Here is a 17,922-nt window from a genome sequence, read left to right as displayed (position 1 = left end):
TTTTAGTTAGGGATATTTATTATTTGAAATAAATGTAAATTACTTTTGTATAAAGATATAAACAGAAGATTCCTAATTTTAAAATTGAAATGTATTTAGTCCATTTAGACAAATTAATGAATATATAAAAGTAATATTAAATAAAGAATAAAAGGCAAAAGGAAAGTAGCAAAATAAGTACAGTATATATAACAAGAAAAATAACTAAATAAATAAAAGCATAATTAAATGACTAATGTTGCACTATTTGTCCATATATTACTTAAAGCAGCAGTGGGTAGAAATGGAGCAAATATGATTTAAAAAAGTAGTGTATGAGACAGGTAATCTGAAAAAAATCATGTGCCTCTGTGTCCTCCGGTGCTCCTAATGGCATTTTCATCCATTTCTGAGCAGCTGTCAATCACTCCCAAACTCGGATTAAATGGTCAAACTAGGCAGCGCTGATCAAATATGAATCAATATTCTGTTACTGTAATGCCTATTTCTCGCCTCAAATGTTTTCAGAAACATCTTGTAGTGTACTGTTTAGCTGTAAAATGAGAAAGTTTGTGACCCGACAGCCATGTTGAGATCAGGTTTGGAAATACCAAGCACCGCCCACCAGCCGGAGCACAGCCAACAGGAACGCTCTCTCTGAAATGACCTGTGATTGGCCAAAGTCTCCCGTCACTGGCTTCTGTAAAGCCTGAAAACAGAGCCATGAGGAGGTGCAGAAGTCTAGTTTTCTCTCAGAACACTTGAACTACAATATGCTGAAAGGTTACTATGGAATTTGTGCCAAATGATGCCAAAATGATTCTGCCTACTGCAGGTTTAAGTCTATTTTTTGTATTTTAAAAAAGAAAGAATTCAGTCAGGGAATCTTAAATGGGTTGTTTTTGTCCAGGACCCCACAACTCAGTCTGTGGGTTTTCCTTACATTGCAAATGTAATATTTCCCACAGAAAGAGAAATTGATAGTCATTTTTCACCACTACCTCAGAGTTGTTTATTGGGAGAAATTTGAACATATTGAAAGAACTACATTTTAACGGTTCAAAATGAGTTATTAAAACCAACCATCTCTGTAATTTGTTCTTGTTAAGAGTGAGATTGTGGATGCCTCACTAGGAAATCAAAGCCATTACTGGTAACTGTCTGAACAGTCACATCTATAAATGCAAATTAAAATGTGCTAAAGGTTGGGTGAACATTCCTACATACATAAGCCCGATATTCAGTATTCAGTATCAGGCTGTGTCTTCATACATCTACTGAGCCAGGCAGAGTGTGTGGCGTATGGGTGTTCACATAGGTGACATACCTACGCATATATGAATGTATACTCTGTGTTTGGGAAACCCTATAGTCTGTGGGAACAAATTTCATTCAGAGAGACAAATAAGTATTGTTTTCCCCCTCTATCTATCTATCTATCTATAGTCATGCTTTAAAAAGAGCCAGTTGATTGCCTCTCATGAATGAATTGTCCCCAGTCATGCTTAAGCCCATGTGATGGTGACTCCCTCCCTCAAAATCTCTCCCTCTCATTTATCACCTCTTCTCTTTTCATTTACGGATTTCTCCCTTTTCCCTGCTTGTTATTTTTGGCAAGCTTTCCTCTATGTGGCTCGTTCTGTCACTTGCCACCTCCCTCCTTTCATGCCTCTGTCTTTCCTTGCCCAGCTCCTCTGTCTTAACATCCAGCAGATGCTCCTCCAAAAAGAGGGCACCCCACCCTCCCACCCTGCCTCCGGCTTTAACTCCCTTCCCCCTCATCCTTCCTTCTCCCCCCTCGCTCCAAAGCTGTATTTCGTAACTTCCCTGCCCTCTCACCTTTTTGATTTTTTTCTGCTACCTCCCTTTCTTTTGTCTTCTTATCTACCTCATATTTCCTGTTCTCTCCACATCTCTATTTCCCATCACTTTCTCTTTTCTTCTTCATTACTCCTCTTGTCTCACCCCTGCTCACTCCCTGCGAGACAACACGCATCTTCTCCTGCACTGCCATCTAATGGTCAATGAGAATCACGACAGATATTTACCATTTGTGCTGGTGTTGAGGCCTTACTGCTGAGGAGGTCAAATATTGTGGATATTTGCTCTGCGTATCATCAATATAATGTACTGGGCAAGTCTATGGCAACTATAGGCTGATATTTGACCATACATATAAAGAGATATGTATAGAGATTCTGCAGCTGACAGATTCTGCTATGCCAGCTAGTGGAGGAGTGTAGAATAAAGGAAGAGGAAGGGAGGGGGATTTGCTAAATAAAGCCTAATGCCCTATAAGCTCTGTTTTGGAGCTGCAGGAGTTTGAGCAGCCTGAATAAAGACACACACTTGTGTCATTTACTATGGAGAGGATTAGACAATCACACCAATGTGTTATTTAAGATATTTTCACATTTTAGAATCTCCCAGAGTTTATTTTCTATAGCAATGAATGAGAGTTCATAAAATTGAAAGCAGGGCTCAGCAATAAGGATTGCCCGCTTGTCCCCCGGCACACGTAAAATGCCACATTGGGCTAGTAAATCTAGCAACTCACTTCTAGACTCTTGCTGTACTCATCTGCAGTACCAATTGGGCACTTGCGAGAAAATGGAGACAGGCAAAAACAAAGTTTATATGCTGAAGTGCAAGCAAGCATTTCAATCATCCTGGTAACAGGAGTTTAGTTGGGTAGCATTAGAAAGGATGTGAGCAAAACTCAAACTATGTATTGCATAGTTTGCCGCAAGTTTGAAAGCAAAGGGGATAAGACATGACAATTAATTTAAGTATTTGTTGTTATTTGTTACCACTAATAAATAAAACAATTTGTATAGGGGTAAATAAAAATGTACTTTGGGCAAGTAGATTTCTGACCCACTTGCCCAATCGGGCAAATTAAAAAAAACATTAATGTTGAATAACGGGGTGAGATGGGTGAAAATATGGTGATAAAGAAAAGAACTCCTTAGTATGACACTTCATTGTTTTTAATGCTATTGCACTGTAGTTCAAAATTGAAGCCGTAGCCAAAACTATTGTCGGTGCACTTCAAGTAACTTAAACGTAATGTGACACAAAGGGGCCGTCACACTATTAACCCCTGAACTTAGAGGCAGAAGCTCAAAAACTACAGATCGGGCGTCATCTCTCTCTATTGTCACTTGGTAAAAATTAACATTAAAAGGAACAATGGGTAGGATCTGGCAGCATCTAGCTTCTCCCATGTGCCAAGCGTGTAGGATTGCTACGGTGGCCGACATGAAAATGCAATTGGCCCTCTCCAGAACCAGTTGTTGTAAGAGTAAAGTGCGTAGAGTGTTTGTAAGTGGGAAGTGAGTAGAGAAGCAAGAAGCAGCAGGAGAAGTTTACAGTGTTTGGTTTGTCCATTCTGGGCTACTGTAGAAACATGGCGGCCAGCTCCGTGGAGAGGACCCGCAACCCTATGTTTATATAAAGGGCTCATTCTAAGGTAACAAAACGATTCTCATTTTCAGGTGAAGTACACTAAAGAGAACATACTTATTAATATCATATTCCATTTCTGCCAATAGATCACACAAAGTGTTACACACTGGTCCTTTAATATAACCTACCGATGTTACTGCAACAGGCAGCCTCTGCAAACATCTTAATGACTGCGCTACATTGCAGGCCAGTGGATTTGACAGACAATCTTAATGGCATACTTATGCTATTTTGAACTCAGAGATTTGGAGCAAAATGAAAGATTAAAAGGACAGTAGCTGAGATTGAGAAAGGGTAAATAAAGCATGCAACTTAAGGGAAATTAATAAAGTTTGAATTCCAGGAGAATAAATCCATCTGATTCTCTTTCTAGCTTTCTGTGTCTAGTCCTTCCTCCCTCACAACTTTTGTCTGTCTTTCTCTCTTTTTCTATCTAAATGACAGCACTGTACCACAATGTTCCTTGATGCACCATCTGAGAGGACACACTGCCCAGCATGCATACACACAGGGTGCCCACAAAACACTTAACACCCATATCCACATGTTATGGCCATGAAATATCAGTAAGGTCAATACAAAAGTGAAGGTTACTCACTACATATAGTACATGCAGCCACAAGTACACACACTTACTACTATAGTAAAAGTCCATACACTCACAACAAGACACACACAACACATTTCACCACATGGATCAGATAATCTAGAGTAAAACACCTGAGAATATAAAAAATGCAAAAAAACAACTAGGTGTCCTATATCCCTTATTTTCAGGAACGCTGAGAACCCATGTTCTCACTGCTGAGGAGTTGCTACTGACGGGTCAAGAAAGGGGTTTTACCTACTGTACCTGTGACGATGCGAAACCAGCCGGTACACAACTCCTCAGCCATTTAAAGCTCTCACTCCATGGACTCCCTCGTTCTCGCCCCAGCCAGGCAGACAGAGGAATGAGAAGTGAGAAGACGAACGGAGGACGAAGATGATTCGCTGGAAAAGATGAGAGGGAGGCGAGAATGAGGAGTAACCACGGACTATGCGAGACTGAGCTGCTCAGAGGACATGCACGTACACTGATGCTAATACTAGCAGTGAAGGCATTCACACAACTACACAGGAACACAACCTGTGGAGAATAGTAATGTGGCACAGTAGGCTAGACAAGTCGGGCAGTGAAGGTCAACATGTCCTTTGCTGCAGTACAGGCAGACACACACATCTTGAATGGTTTACCCTAATCATGCGCAAGTTCTGCAGTACAGACATAAGACAGATATTATAACTGTAACTATGCATGTTACAGATTTTAAATGTTGTTACTCTGCATCTCCATACTTTAGTTATGGTATTTAAAAAATGTAAAACTTTTCAACAGTCTGAAAGTATCTCTAGATGATGGGTCTGGATCAAGCACAACCTGCGCTCTGGATTTTTAACTTCAGGTATTTTCATTCTATCAGGTCTTTCTGAATGGAAAACAATAGTCTTGGCGGATAATTTCACAGAGACCAACACATTCCAGTTAGCCTACTAAAGGTATGAAACCACAGTCAAACATTTGTTAAGAAATATTTACATGTCAAACCTTTTTTGCTCTGATGAGGACAAAGTAGTGTCCAAATGTTAGTCTGTTATCCCTATTAAAGTCTGAACATTAATCAGTGTACTTCAGTTTATTTTTCACTTCTGACATTTGCTATCCTGAATGATTCACTGAGTATATTTTGGAACAAAAAACAAACAAAAAAATCTATGTTTGATCAAATATTATTTTATAAATGTAAAATAGTACATTAATAATTAGATGTCAAACATTACTTTTGGAATTGACAATTACATGTGACTGGACCAAAGATTAGTTGATTTCCTTCCCGATAAGAACCCAAACATGACATGCTGTTGGCGCCATCTACTGTTCACTTTAACACAGTGCGCTTTTCCCTGCTATATATACACTGTATCTCTCAAACCCCTCCATCTCTGATCCACTTCTACAGCTGCTCTCAGTACAGGAACAGTAAAACATACAGTTTGTCACAGGTATCAGCAGTATCACAAAAAGACACAAACATTCATTAAACACAGTGAAAAAGTGAGGAAAGAATCCAGATGAATCTATTTTGATTTCCCAGTATCCAGATACAGCCTCTGCACAATCCCATTCAGACTGGTTCACTGCTATACTAATCCCAGTGTATGCTATGACAGTCTCTGGTGGTACAGGTCAGCTATAATAATATAGCATTAAACTATAAGCTTGATACCTGCAGTGACACCAACGACATTTCACTTCATTGTCACATTTAAGCACACATTCTCTCGTCCTTATCTCAGTAAAACACTCTCTCCTAAGAGCAGCGCAGTCTCCCTGGCATTTAGACAGACACTTACTATTCAGAAATAGACTATGGGCAAGGATGCTCTTATTTCTGGCACATTTCATTTACCTCCCAGTTGGCAGAAACTTGTGAAAAGTGAGCCTGTTTACTTCAAAAAGCAGCAGACGCAAAAGAAAAAAGGAAATCTTCTTCTCTATACCCACCCCATCTACCTCTCTTGTTCCCTCTCTCCCACCCTCTACCTTGCATCTGTCTCTATTTACCCCCCACCCATATACAACCTCCACCTCCCTCCCTCCCTCTGACCTACTTTCTCTCCACCTTTGCTCATGCATTTTGCCTGTGGGGTGCAGTGTTGCTCTTGGCTGGCTATTTTTCAGTGAAGTCTCTCTGCATCTGTTTGCAGATCCAGAACTGTTTTCACTACCAGCAAAAACCGCAAGACGAGCTCAAATGGGTCATCGCTCTGCAGCTTTCCCTTCTTAAACTGCATTCATACAGTAACATTTAGCAGCAAACCGACGTTATCATCTGAAGAACCTCTTGGAGTGGAGGATGAGGTAGTAATGCCACTACATTCATCAAAGATCTGCTAGTTCCATTCTCAATTTCCCCATAAGACCCCAGAAATAGCAATCTTGCACAAAGTGTGCTCTTGCCTTTGCACCAGTAGGAGCTAGTGCTGAACCTTTTTGTTAACTGATTAGACAAATCAAAAAATAATTCAAAGGCAATTGTGATACCTGATTATGAAATGAAAATATCAAACCTTTCCCGAGTAAAAATTCTCACATGAAGATTTGCTGCATTAAATGATAACTGCCTTAGGGTGCTTTCTCATCAGGGTCCCAGGCCCGAAACCGAGTACACTTGACCCCAAAGCCTAGTTCGTTTGATTAGTGTGAACGCTCCATACCGTACTCTGGCACGGTTCTTCGATCCGTACTCGAGTCCACTTGAAAAGGTGGTCTCGAGTACGGTTCTTGTGTACTGGGGTACGGTTCGCATCAGGTGTGAAAGCCAACTGTACCAAAACACGGAAGTAGACCGCTATTTAACGCGAGTAATGTTAGCATTCAGTGAGTAGTTTTGAAAAGACATGCTTTTTTCAACACCACCGGTCAGCCCCGAAATCTGTATAATTATGCACGCAGCTTGCGCCAATCTCGTCCTCTGAACTGTACGGCCATGATTGATAAAGCAGGAAGGCAAGCAAGAGGTTCCTTAAACTATATAAACAATAGTAGGCATTGGGGTTGGGCGATGTTTGTCATTTTATTTAGCTAGTTTAGAGAGAGAGACAGCGGGGAAAAACAGTGTGAAGAGTCAGCATATTTTCACATCAAACTATGTGAAATAAGGGATTATTTCGACCAAACCAGAGTTGGTAATTGCTGGAAAGACTAACGACGGCGGTTTTGGTGAGTTTTATTTTGTTTCTGTGAAGTTTGAATGAAGTGTTTTACGATGCTCCGCCACTAGAACAGCTGATCTCAACATAATCAAATACACATGGATGATGATGTAAGTGTACTCAAGTACGGACCAACATTACTAATGTGAAAGCCGAGCAGCGGGGGAGTGGAGAGGGGGGGTGGGGGGGGGATTTCGTACTCGGGCATGGTATGGCTCAATCGTACCTAATATGAAAATGCCCTTACTGTTTTCTGGCTGATGGTCAGACAAAATAATCTGGATACATCAAGTTGAGTCTCCGAATGAAACTCTACAGACCAAACCATTAAATCATTTTCAATAATTAAAAGATTACTCATTTTATCCTTATACAGATGATCATCTCATGGTTCTTCAGACAGACAGGCTAACTACAGGCCTCAACAGATCCGGTTCAACAAAAAGGAGAGGGATACTACATAGTTTTAGCCTTTAGAAAGCACCTTAATAAAAAAAGAAAAGTAAGAAAACTGAAACTGATCCAATGAGGTTCCATCTCCTGCCAGAGTTACTGAGGTGAACAGGATGCTGACCCTAATTCAGTGCTACAGGAGCAGGGCACTGACGAGCAGGGAAAGCCCAGTGGCACATGACCACGCAGTGATGTGAACCGAGCCAACAGGAAGAGAGAGGGGAGACTTTTCTCCTACCATCAAGTCATCAGGTTCACTCACAGCGAGCCAACACACCAGCTAGCAGTAAATATGTAATCATTCATACACTTCTTTTGTTTTGTCACTTTTCACTAAAAACTGTCTAATAAAGCATAAATGGTTAACTTGAACACATTATTATATTGGATTTATGATCATTGGGTTTTAATGGATGCATTAATGTCATTACTTTGACTTCCATAGAAAATGTTTTTTGGCACTGATGCCAATCATGCCATAATGTTTCCTGTGACACCTTTGACACTTTTTACCTGCCAGAGGCCTGTACTACGAAGCAAGTTCAATATACCAAGGGTATCTTCTCGTTATCTGGTTTAACCCTAACAACCACAATCCCGCTAAACGGTCCTACGAAGGTGGTTATCACCTCGGTCAATCAACCCAGGGTTTCTCGATCTGGCTATGAGCGTGTTCACATAAAAGGGACAGCGTTTGCGGCATATCACCAATCACAAACATGGACAAGTCTACTGTCAGCAGAGCGGCACATTTTACAAATGAAGAACAAACTATAAAATTAGACGAATACGAAGAAGTTAAACACATAATCCAGACTAATAGTAACACAGTTGAAGCTGCCAAATGCTGGAAGGACAGCTGGCAAAAGAAAAAATTGCCGATGTGTTAATGTGTAAATTAACAGACTTATTAATTTAACGGAATACTCAAAAATGAGATATAGTCGTCTAGACGGGGCAGTGATATACAGTATAGACACCTTTCAAAATAAATCGGATGAATGAATTACACTTCACTATGCACTTTAATAAGTATGTCGCATATATGACTATTTCAGCCTTCTTTCAAGCTGCGTCCCCGACTCCGGCAGTGTGAAACGTACTTGAGAGCAAGTAAAAAAATACAAAAATATAGAAACATAATTCAAAGTGGTAAGCACCCACAGCATACAGCCAGCTGTCCTTCCTGCATTTGTCCGTTTAAACGTTTTTTAGCCTTGATTATGACTTAAACTTGTATTAAACTTCTTCTGTAAACTTTGCATTTGTGTAATATTATCATACGATCTGTGCACCAAGCTTTGATTGGTCAGTGCTGCGGAGCAGGTTATGTGTTCAGCACAAGTTACCATGGCGATCTGCCCCGGTAAGAAGTGAACCACTGTTGTAGGACGGAAAACCCAGAGTCAACCCTGAAGTTACCTCGCTAACTCCAAATCCTGCTTCGTAGTACAGGCCTCTGGAGGACTCTACCTCCCTAACGTTGAGGTACGTCAAAGAAGAGAAGGACTTTTACAGATATGATGCCTCTCAGTAAACGTCATCTCTATACCGGGACTTCCCTGAGCTCATGTTGCAACGGTCACGTCTCAAGTCCCAAGGCCTCGTGCCATTTCCTGCACACTGCTGAAGCAACATCCCTGCAAACCTCCACCCGGCACCAACTCTCTGCCCACCTCCAAAGTGCCCTGATGAGGGATGCTGATTAAGCAGCAGTCATTAAATGTACACAGACAAACAGCCACCCACAGATTAGCCAGCAGTGAGTGCAGTCAAACCAAAACAACTCACTCTCCACTCAGCGGCAGGGGGAAGGCATGCAGGGCGATAAGGCGTGGCGGTGGCAGGGTGCCATGTCGAGTGCCTACGTGCCATCCAGCCACTCATGATACCCTCCGTCTGTTAGTGTTGCCAGACAGACACACTGTTCTCTGTCATTACCCCACTTGCTGCCCTGCCCAGGGGGCCATGTACACACATACACACTACATTAGACAGCAAGGTTTTCTATGTAATTAGCACCCACTTCCTAATTACTTGATGATGCTGAGGAGGCTGGCTGCCTGCTCATATAGGTGGATTTGGATTGTTTAGTCTGATGTTCATAGTTTATGTACTTATAGCAAGAGATGGGAGTTGGAAGGAACACTATTATCTGGGCAAATAGTACTGTCAGTCCGTTAGTTATCTAGTTAGCAAGTGTTGTAGCTGGCATAGTTGGTCACATTGGAAGATATTCAGTCAGACTTTGTACCAGCCACCCAAACTCATAGTTAAAAGTAGAGATGTTCCCATTCCGATACCTGACCTTATGGTATTGGCCGATACCGAGTACCGATCTGATACCAGCGTGATAAAATACTATATAGTTAGTAGTGCTGATTGTCCTGCAGGGTGCAATATTCACACACCCTACTAGGTACTGCCACCCTGGAAGCCTTACATACTTTACATATGTTTTACTTGTTGGATTTTCCACTGTGAGATGTTGCCAAATGATCGACATTTTCCTCGTTCTGACTACCGTTACACTCTCCACTAGCACTGTACTGTTGTTGTTTGCTGTCGTCACATGACAAACTACCTGCAATCAGTTCTTCTTCGCTGCTCTAAAACAGTAGTTGCCAGTGGCAGCCATGATACATCCATGGAGCAACAGCACAATGAAGGCTACTGTTTGGAGCGGAGAGGAAGAAATGATTTCCAGTTAATAAACAAGTTGATTTTTTTCTGGGTTAATAAACTATGGTATCGGATCGGTGCATAGACTAGCATACTCGCCGATATCCGATCCCGAATTTTAGGCAGTATCGGACACATTTCCGATACTGGTATCGGTATCAGAATAACTCTAGTTAAAAGTGATCAGTTCAAATCAAAATAAAACTTCCGGAAACTTGAAATAATGGTGTTTGTATGATTGCCTCCCTGTCCTTGTAGCACCAGTTTAATAACAAACACGGTCAACCTGGACTACTCTATGACCCCAAACCCCATCCAGAGTAAACCCCCTGTTAAATGCCCCCCCTCTGAAAGTCCTCCAGGGGATGGAAAAGATGAGCTCATCCCTCTGATACTGGGCCGGTCTGGTCTGTGGTCACTCTAAAAGGTCTCCAGGATGTCAACACCGGTCCAATAAGTCCCTCTTACTCACACCAATTACGATTTCCACACAGGGCCCAAGCCTAAATAAACAGAGCCCAAAACTTGCTATACAATCAGCTTATATCTATAAACAGTGGAGGAGTTTAAATTAAGCCGCTCCCAAGAGTGCCGGCCTTTGCTTGGACAGCATGGCTGAGATGACAGAATGGAGCCACATGAACTCACTGCAGGGAGTTTCAAAGGAGTATTTTAAAGACAACACAAATAGCACAGGCATGAGTTCAACACGTCCAAATAGTTTCTTTGGATAATTCAAACACTAAATTTAATATCAAGATAAATATTTTTTTAACTTGATATTAATTTGATTTGGAAGGTTTAGTTCTGTTTATTTGATAAATGACCTCCATAAGGAAAAGACATTGAGCTAAATGACTTCTCTGCATGAAGCTAAGGTGGGAACAGAAAACCCCATAGTTGAATAATTTTAGACAAAAAAAAAAGAGAAAACCTTGCCTACGCTCGCTTACTGGCTCACTCTGGGTTGGCTGGACACCCACGAGAATGCTGCTAATATAGGTTATGTGTGACGTGATGTGCCGGTAGGAGCCCAGATAGGCCTCCCAGTCCCAATGACGCATTTAATACTGAACCCATAATTCATGAGGCATCTTAAAATAGGAGTGTAGATTTTTAAGATGTTCTCTATCTGACAGCAGGGAGAAAGTTACCTGCCTCTGATATACTACAGTGGGTCATGAGGTAGATTCAAATCATGATGTAGGAGGTATAGGTTGTCATACTAAGGTTCACAAGTTGACCATGGTTCACCAGTTCCTGTGGTTGGTTCATGGTTCCTGTTCTCCCTGTCTTTACAGGCCTTTTAACTAAATGTAGGCAGTGAATCCAACTAAGAAGACTAAGCATAACTCATAGACTCACCACACTTCCTGAGTCAGGAGGGATGAGAATGAGTGACGCAGCAGGAATCTTCTACTGCGGTGTAAAATATGTGAATGTGCGTTTTCTCGTATGTGAGTATAATGGGTGGGAGTGGATGGGTAATCCTTGAAAGATACAGCGATTCTTTTAGCATATTATAGCTCAGTTTTTTCATCAGATGGTTACTGAGCGCCTCACTGAAGCTGAGTGCAACGAATCAGTCGCAGTTGGGGGAGTCATGCGAACACTCCCACAATAGCCCCAAAATAGTAAGATGGTTTTGAGATGTCATTGCCACTCTGATAACGGGAACCTCTGAGTTCTGCAACTAATGATTATTTTAATTATTAGATTTCTTTTTCATTTATCTAATAGGTGTAATTAGGCCACTGTGAACCGGGGAGCACGGCTGATCCTGCATTAGTTAATAAATTTTTCTTTTTCAATAAACATTTTTGGCAAAGAACCTTCAAATTTGGTTATTAAAAGAGTTGTGAAAAGACATGTTTGGGGTTAGGATATTTTTACAGTTAAGTTGTTTCCGCCCCCCCCCCCCCCCCCTCCATGTTTTACATTTCTGCAGATATTTCGACATATCTGTAATAGACTTATAGCAGCCAATATATCAGTCAGACATGTTCTACTGTGAACCCTCTCGTCTGTTCTATGTAGAGGTGTACAAAGAGGTGTCCTGTGCACCTTCTTGGGAGTGTGTGTACAGTATGTAGGGCATGCCCACATATGCGCACACACACACACACAAAATAATGGAGCTGACGCATCAAAGGCCTTCCCACCATGCTGGAACTGCCTGAATGCAGCAGCAGCAGATAATATACAAATATACGTCATACAATCCGATATCAATGTGCATGTACATACACATACACGCAGGATCGCTTCTACCCACAAGGCACAACATGCCTTGCTCTTTGTTACTCACCATTGCACGCACACACGCACACACACGCACACAAATCCATCACACACTTCCGGGAAACTCTCTGCCTTAAAATCAGCAACCTTCAGGATGCCCAGACAGACACATACTACTACACAACAATTGTGATTCATTTTTTACCATCATCTTAATTACACCTACCTCAGCGTGGAAAGTTAAATTCTGATGTCAGAAGTCCCAAGATGTTCTGATGTTTTAGCCAGCTACTGTTTCACAGCAAAGTCCATTTGTGACCTGCAACACAAAAAAAATGATCAGACTAAATCCCTAAATATATACACTACATCATCTGACTTTGAATTGTTTTAAAAGTATACATTGACATTGACTGACGGACCAGGCTACTTGAGCAAGATGACTTGTTTCAAATTATTAATGTATTTTAAAAAAAAAAAACTCGTTATACTTAAAACAGGAATGTACTGATTCATCCTAGCACAACTGATGGGTGGTTGGTGTTTTCCTGAGCATGCAGACAGGCCTGAATGACTGATACTCCGAGGAAATACTTTGCTCCTCCACACTAGCTCATACTGTGAGGCTTCCCCCATGAACAATCCAAGGCAAACGCAGCATGATGACTCACCCCGTCTCCGAAAGCAATAATAACACTCTTTATTTAACCATGCTTACGTCTATATTTATTTATATTTGCTCAAACATTCAGGACATGGGGAGATAATACACAAAAGACTAGATCAAACTCAATGCCTTGGTGAAAGCGTGGATGTGTGAGGCAGGAGTTGCTCAGTGACATCCCACCGGCCTCTGATTAGAGGTTGTTAACATTCGTTTTTAATATAAATTTCATGACATAGATAAGTCCCAACCGGTCGACTCTATGTCAGCATTGGCCTTACAAGGTTCAGGTCTGATTTAAAACAGTAGATGGCGTGTTGAACAGGTCTGAACAGGTCTGTGCTCGCTGCATGTCTCTCTCCAGTCCCACCACATGGGCAAAACAACAGCTGAATATGTTTTTTTAACAATTCTTCCCCAAAGTGTGTCCCCTGTGCAGCAGAGTGACGTAGGGACACAGTACTGTCTTCATGGGCAGAGCCCAGAATGCTGCATTTGGGGGTTTTCACAGCTCAACACAGGAAACAGAGAACAGAAATTTTCCCAGGCTGAATTCCCAGGCAAAGTCCACCTAAAACTGAAACCTCATTATTCCTCACTCATCACTCTCAGGCTTGGCAATCCCTTCTCTCCCCCACAGCTTTTCCCACATATCACCACCCTCTCCCTGAACTCGCTCTACTTGAACTCTCACACGTGCAGTAGGCCTCTGGGATATAATAGTTGTTCCAACACAAGACCCCCAAATCCCAGAGCTATGTCTAATATTTGCACTGAGCTTTTGTTTAAAAGACAACTGTAAAAATGTCCTCTGCCACTGCCTGAAAGGATAAGTCCACATTTGTTTTAAGTCTGTCTTAAATAGGGCTGCACAATTAATCAATTTTATTGAGATTGCAAAATGGCTTACTGCATTTTTTTTTTTTTTTTAAATTGTAGGGGGCGCAATAGTTTGTTAAAGGCAAAATGTGTGTCAAAATACCATTTTAAATTAAATATTGCGGTGCTGCAGAGATGTCCTGGCCTACATTCAGTGAAAATCAGAATAAAGATGTAAAAGTTATCATCTCACATATCGCAAATCATCAGTCAAAAATCGCACTAAGATATTCTTTCAAAATCGTTCAGACCTAGTCTTAAAACAATTGTCGGGGGAAAATTTGTACTAAAAACACTGCAACTTTGGAAGATATCTACTTGATTTGTAAACCTCAGACTGCTGAAGCCTCATTAACTTCATAAAAAACTGTTGAATGTATTTTTGTACAGCAGGAGGCCTGTAGATTTTGTCCCCCATCACTTCGCTCCATTGAAAGTGCATTATTAAGAGGGGCTATCAATGGTCAGTATGAACAGGGGGAATGATTACAACACTAAAACAGTTGCAATGTCCATAAGGGCATGTGACTATATTGTTTTAAACAGACTTTTAAATTGAGAAGCTTTAATTTCTAATGAAGTTTGTTTGAATAAATACAAAGCTGTGTCAAATGTTCACTAACAGTATCTGACTTAATAATTGCCATCAACACACGTGTTTAAGCAAAATGTGCTATTAAAAAGTGAACGTGCTGAACATGACTCAGACTGCAGTAATTAGACTGGACCACTGCTGACGCAGGATGGAAATGTTGGAATGGAAGCCAGACCAACAACTCAGGTGTAGCTCCACGTGAATCATCACATGCAACAACACCTGTTTGATTTAACTAACACAAGTTAAAGGCTATAACTTGATTGGACACAAACTGCACGTGCTGATGTCGCACAGTCTGGCCTCTGATATTTTGATTCAACCCTCCCCAGGCATCCACGCCACAGTTCTTATAAAACATACTCCGTGTAATTAATCAAACTGATTATTAATTTCCCAAACAAATGCTAATTATTTTTCCTCGCGATGCAGTGAGCCAGCGTGGTGCCAATCGACCTGAATGAATTGACTGGAGTACACTTACGCCAAAACATAATTACTCAGCTGTTTCAGATGACAAAAGCTGACGAGTCTCGTATCGCCTTCTCTGCTCTCTACTTCCTACTCCAGCCCATGGTTGCACGTGCTGGATTGCAACACTGCGTAATAAACTTTAACTAGCTGCTGCATTGTTTCCATTGTGTTTACAGTACTGTCAAGGGTTACATGACTTCAGGGCACGGCCTAGGTGATTGATGTGACAGCCTGACAAGGCTCAAGACGACAGTGGCTTGTATCCCCAAAAGCAAAACCCTGAAGACTGATCAGACACCAATGTTGTACATTTGGAAACCATGATTGGACATAAGATTTTAAATAATGATCCGTTGGGTTCACACTGCAAGCAGCATCCACAACAACAATGCATATTCGTGAATTTGGGTACATTTTATTAACTTCAAAATAAAAGGTTATTGTACCGGCGGTCCCCGGGGAGCTCCAGGAACGCCGCCACAATAACCATTTATTTTGATGTTAATAAAATGCACCCAAATTCACAAATATGTAGGATATTACTACTGACATTCCTGAAATATTACGTCACAACGTCTGCTGTATTGGCCATGTGTTTACTACGTGTTTATTTAGATATAGAGCAGGAAAGTGAGATCCGATCACAAGTGGCCACTGGAAACGCATTCTAATGCCAGGTGTGAAGAGACGTCTTTAAAGCTGTCCACTTGTGATCGGATCACTCAGGAGGCATGTGAATGCCAGGTCTGAACAGGGCCTTAATCTCATATAAATCTCAGCAACATGTGAAAACTGTGAATGTATGGATTTTCAAAAACCCAGGACAACATTTTCTGGCAAACACATTTCAAGTCTTCCTAGTTTTACAACCAATGTGATTCATTGCCTGCAAAATAGCTCTTGCTCATCATGAGTTCAGATGAAGTGGCAGCAGCATGAACCAGAGATTTGGGGTTTTCCACCTACTCAGACAAGTAAGATAAGGGATGACGATTCCAGTTCCCAAAGAAATGCCAGCTTCCTGTTTCATTTCTAGGATGTGAGATGTTCTGCACAGGGTCTCCATGGTTACAGGAACATTACACTTAGGCCAGCTCTGCTTCATCATTTACTGTAAATGAATTTCTGGCAAAAATGTATTTACTATCATGAATTTTAACGATGATATCATTTCCCACGAATGACTGGAATCACTTTCAGTTCCAATAATCCGATGTGCTCAAATTATTAAAGATGGCAAATAGAGACAGAGACACAGTAAATTCCCTCACAACACAGGTTTTAGCCCTAAAATTTACCCATGCTAACCCATGAAATATTCGAGTGTTCCTCCAGTCAACCAATCTTAATTCTCACTTCTGACTCACACTAAGTGCTCCAACACAAAAAAAAAAGTCCTACCCTCACTTCTTCTCTACTTGCATCCACACTGAGATAATAATGCACTATACTCATTTTTAACAGTCTCTTCTGCACGATATTCACTTTTTTTAATAGTCGTGTATCTCAGCTGTTACCCTGCACTATATTCAGTTTTTCTGGTATATTTTTTTGTACTTTGCAATACTAACTTTTTTTACTGCCTTTTTACTAACATGTTTTGCACTATGGAACTATGATGCTGGAAGTTACTATCTATCTATCTATCTATCTAGGTAAAACAATTACTTGTCTTTATTTTGTTCTATTTTTCAGCTAAATGGAAGCAGTGCAACACACCTTCGTTTTATCATCACCTCAGGATATGATCACTTTGTCTCAGTGCACAGAGTCAGTATACAATATTGACACACTTGATTGTTGTGAATTAAATCCTCGGTTTTGTATATGCTGTATATGGCAGGGGTCAGCAACCTTTACTATCAAAAGAGCCATTTTAGGCAAAAAAACTAAAGAAAAAATCTGTTTGGAGCTGCAAAACATTTGAGGTCACATTGAGGGAAAGAAATCTGAGATTTAAAGAATAAAGTCACAACTTTACGAGAAAAAAATCATAATATTATGAGAATAAAGTCACAACTTTACAAAAAAAAGTCGTAATATTATGAGAATAAAGTCACAACTTTATGAGAAAAAAAGTCATAATATTATGAGAATGAAGTCTTAATTTTACGATGAAAAAATAAAATAACATGTTAAATTACTACTTTATTATATTATGACTTTATTCTCATAATATTATGACTTTATTCTCGAAATCTCAGATTCATTTTTTTCCCCTCAATGTGGCCCTAATACTCTGTCGTACCGTCGTACCATAGACAACAATGATAAATAAAAATGAAAATGTAAACAAAAAACAGTTATTCATTTCCACTCATTTTGTTATAAATCCACAGGGAGCCACTGGAGAGGAGCTGAAGAGACACATGTGGCTCCGGAGCCGCAGGTTGCTTAGAGACCCCTGATATTGGCATTATTTGACCACTAACAGAACAGTTAACTGTTAACTGTTATCTTGTTATGTTATGTTTTGTTTTCCCCTCAAAGATAAAAACGAAACTTACCGCTATTTGACAACGTGTTGATTCTCCAGAGTGTCCTCTGTTCGGGTGAAGCCAAATATATTCCGTCTTCTGCACAATTAAGACCATTTTAATTAAAACTTTTTCCAAACCTGTGACTGATTTTGTTTGAGCCAATGACGATGGACGCCGGAAGTGACGTAGATGTTATCTAGTTGCTACGTTGCGTCAACAAAACCGAACGTTTTTACCTATTAAGTTAATAT

The 17,922-nt window shown here is 40.6% G+C and overlaps 1 protein-coding gene across 8 annotated transcripts in view; it reads right to left on the bottom strand.

Annotated features, from left to right (window-relative positions):
- sgip1a (SH3GL interacting endocytic adaptor 1a) overlaps positions 1–17,853 on the bottom strand; it is a 95,351-nt gene extending 77,498 nt beyond the window's left edge. For 5 of the 8 annotated variants that reach the window (XM_074634877.1, XM_074634882.1, XM_074634883.1 and 2 more), the window contains exons 1-3: positions 17,699–17,853; positions 12,806–12,898; positions 4,292–4,440 (exon numbers count right to left, since the gene is read on the bottom strand). In XM_074634877.1, the coding sequence (XP_074490978.1) occupies positions 4,292–4,343 (52 nt within the window). In that variant the 5' untranslated portion in view covers positions 4,344–4,440; positions 12,806–12,898; positions 17,699–17,853. The remainder of the gene's footprint in view (positions 1–4,291; positions 4,441–12,805; positions 12,899–17,698) is intronic. The other 3 variants (XM_074634878.1, XM_074634881.1, XM_074634884.1) reach the window with 2 other exon arrangements.
- Between the last annotated feature and the right edge of the window lie 69 nt (positions 17,854–17,922).

Source organism: Sebastes fasciatus, chromosome 5 (assembly GCF_043250625.1).
Source record: "Sebastes fasciatus isolate fSebFas1 chromosome 5, fSebFas1.pri, whole genome shotgun sequence".
Taxonomy (NCBI): Eukaryota; Metazoa; Chordata; class Actinopteri; order Perciformes; family Sebastidae; genus Sebastes; species Sebastes fasciatus.
This window is presented reverse-complemented; position numbering and strand designations above follow the sequence as displayed.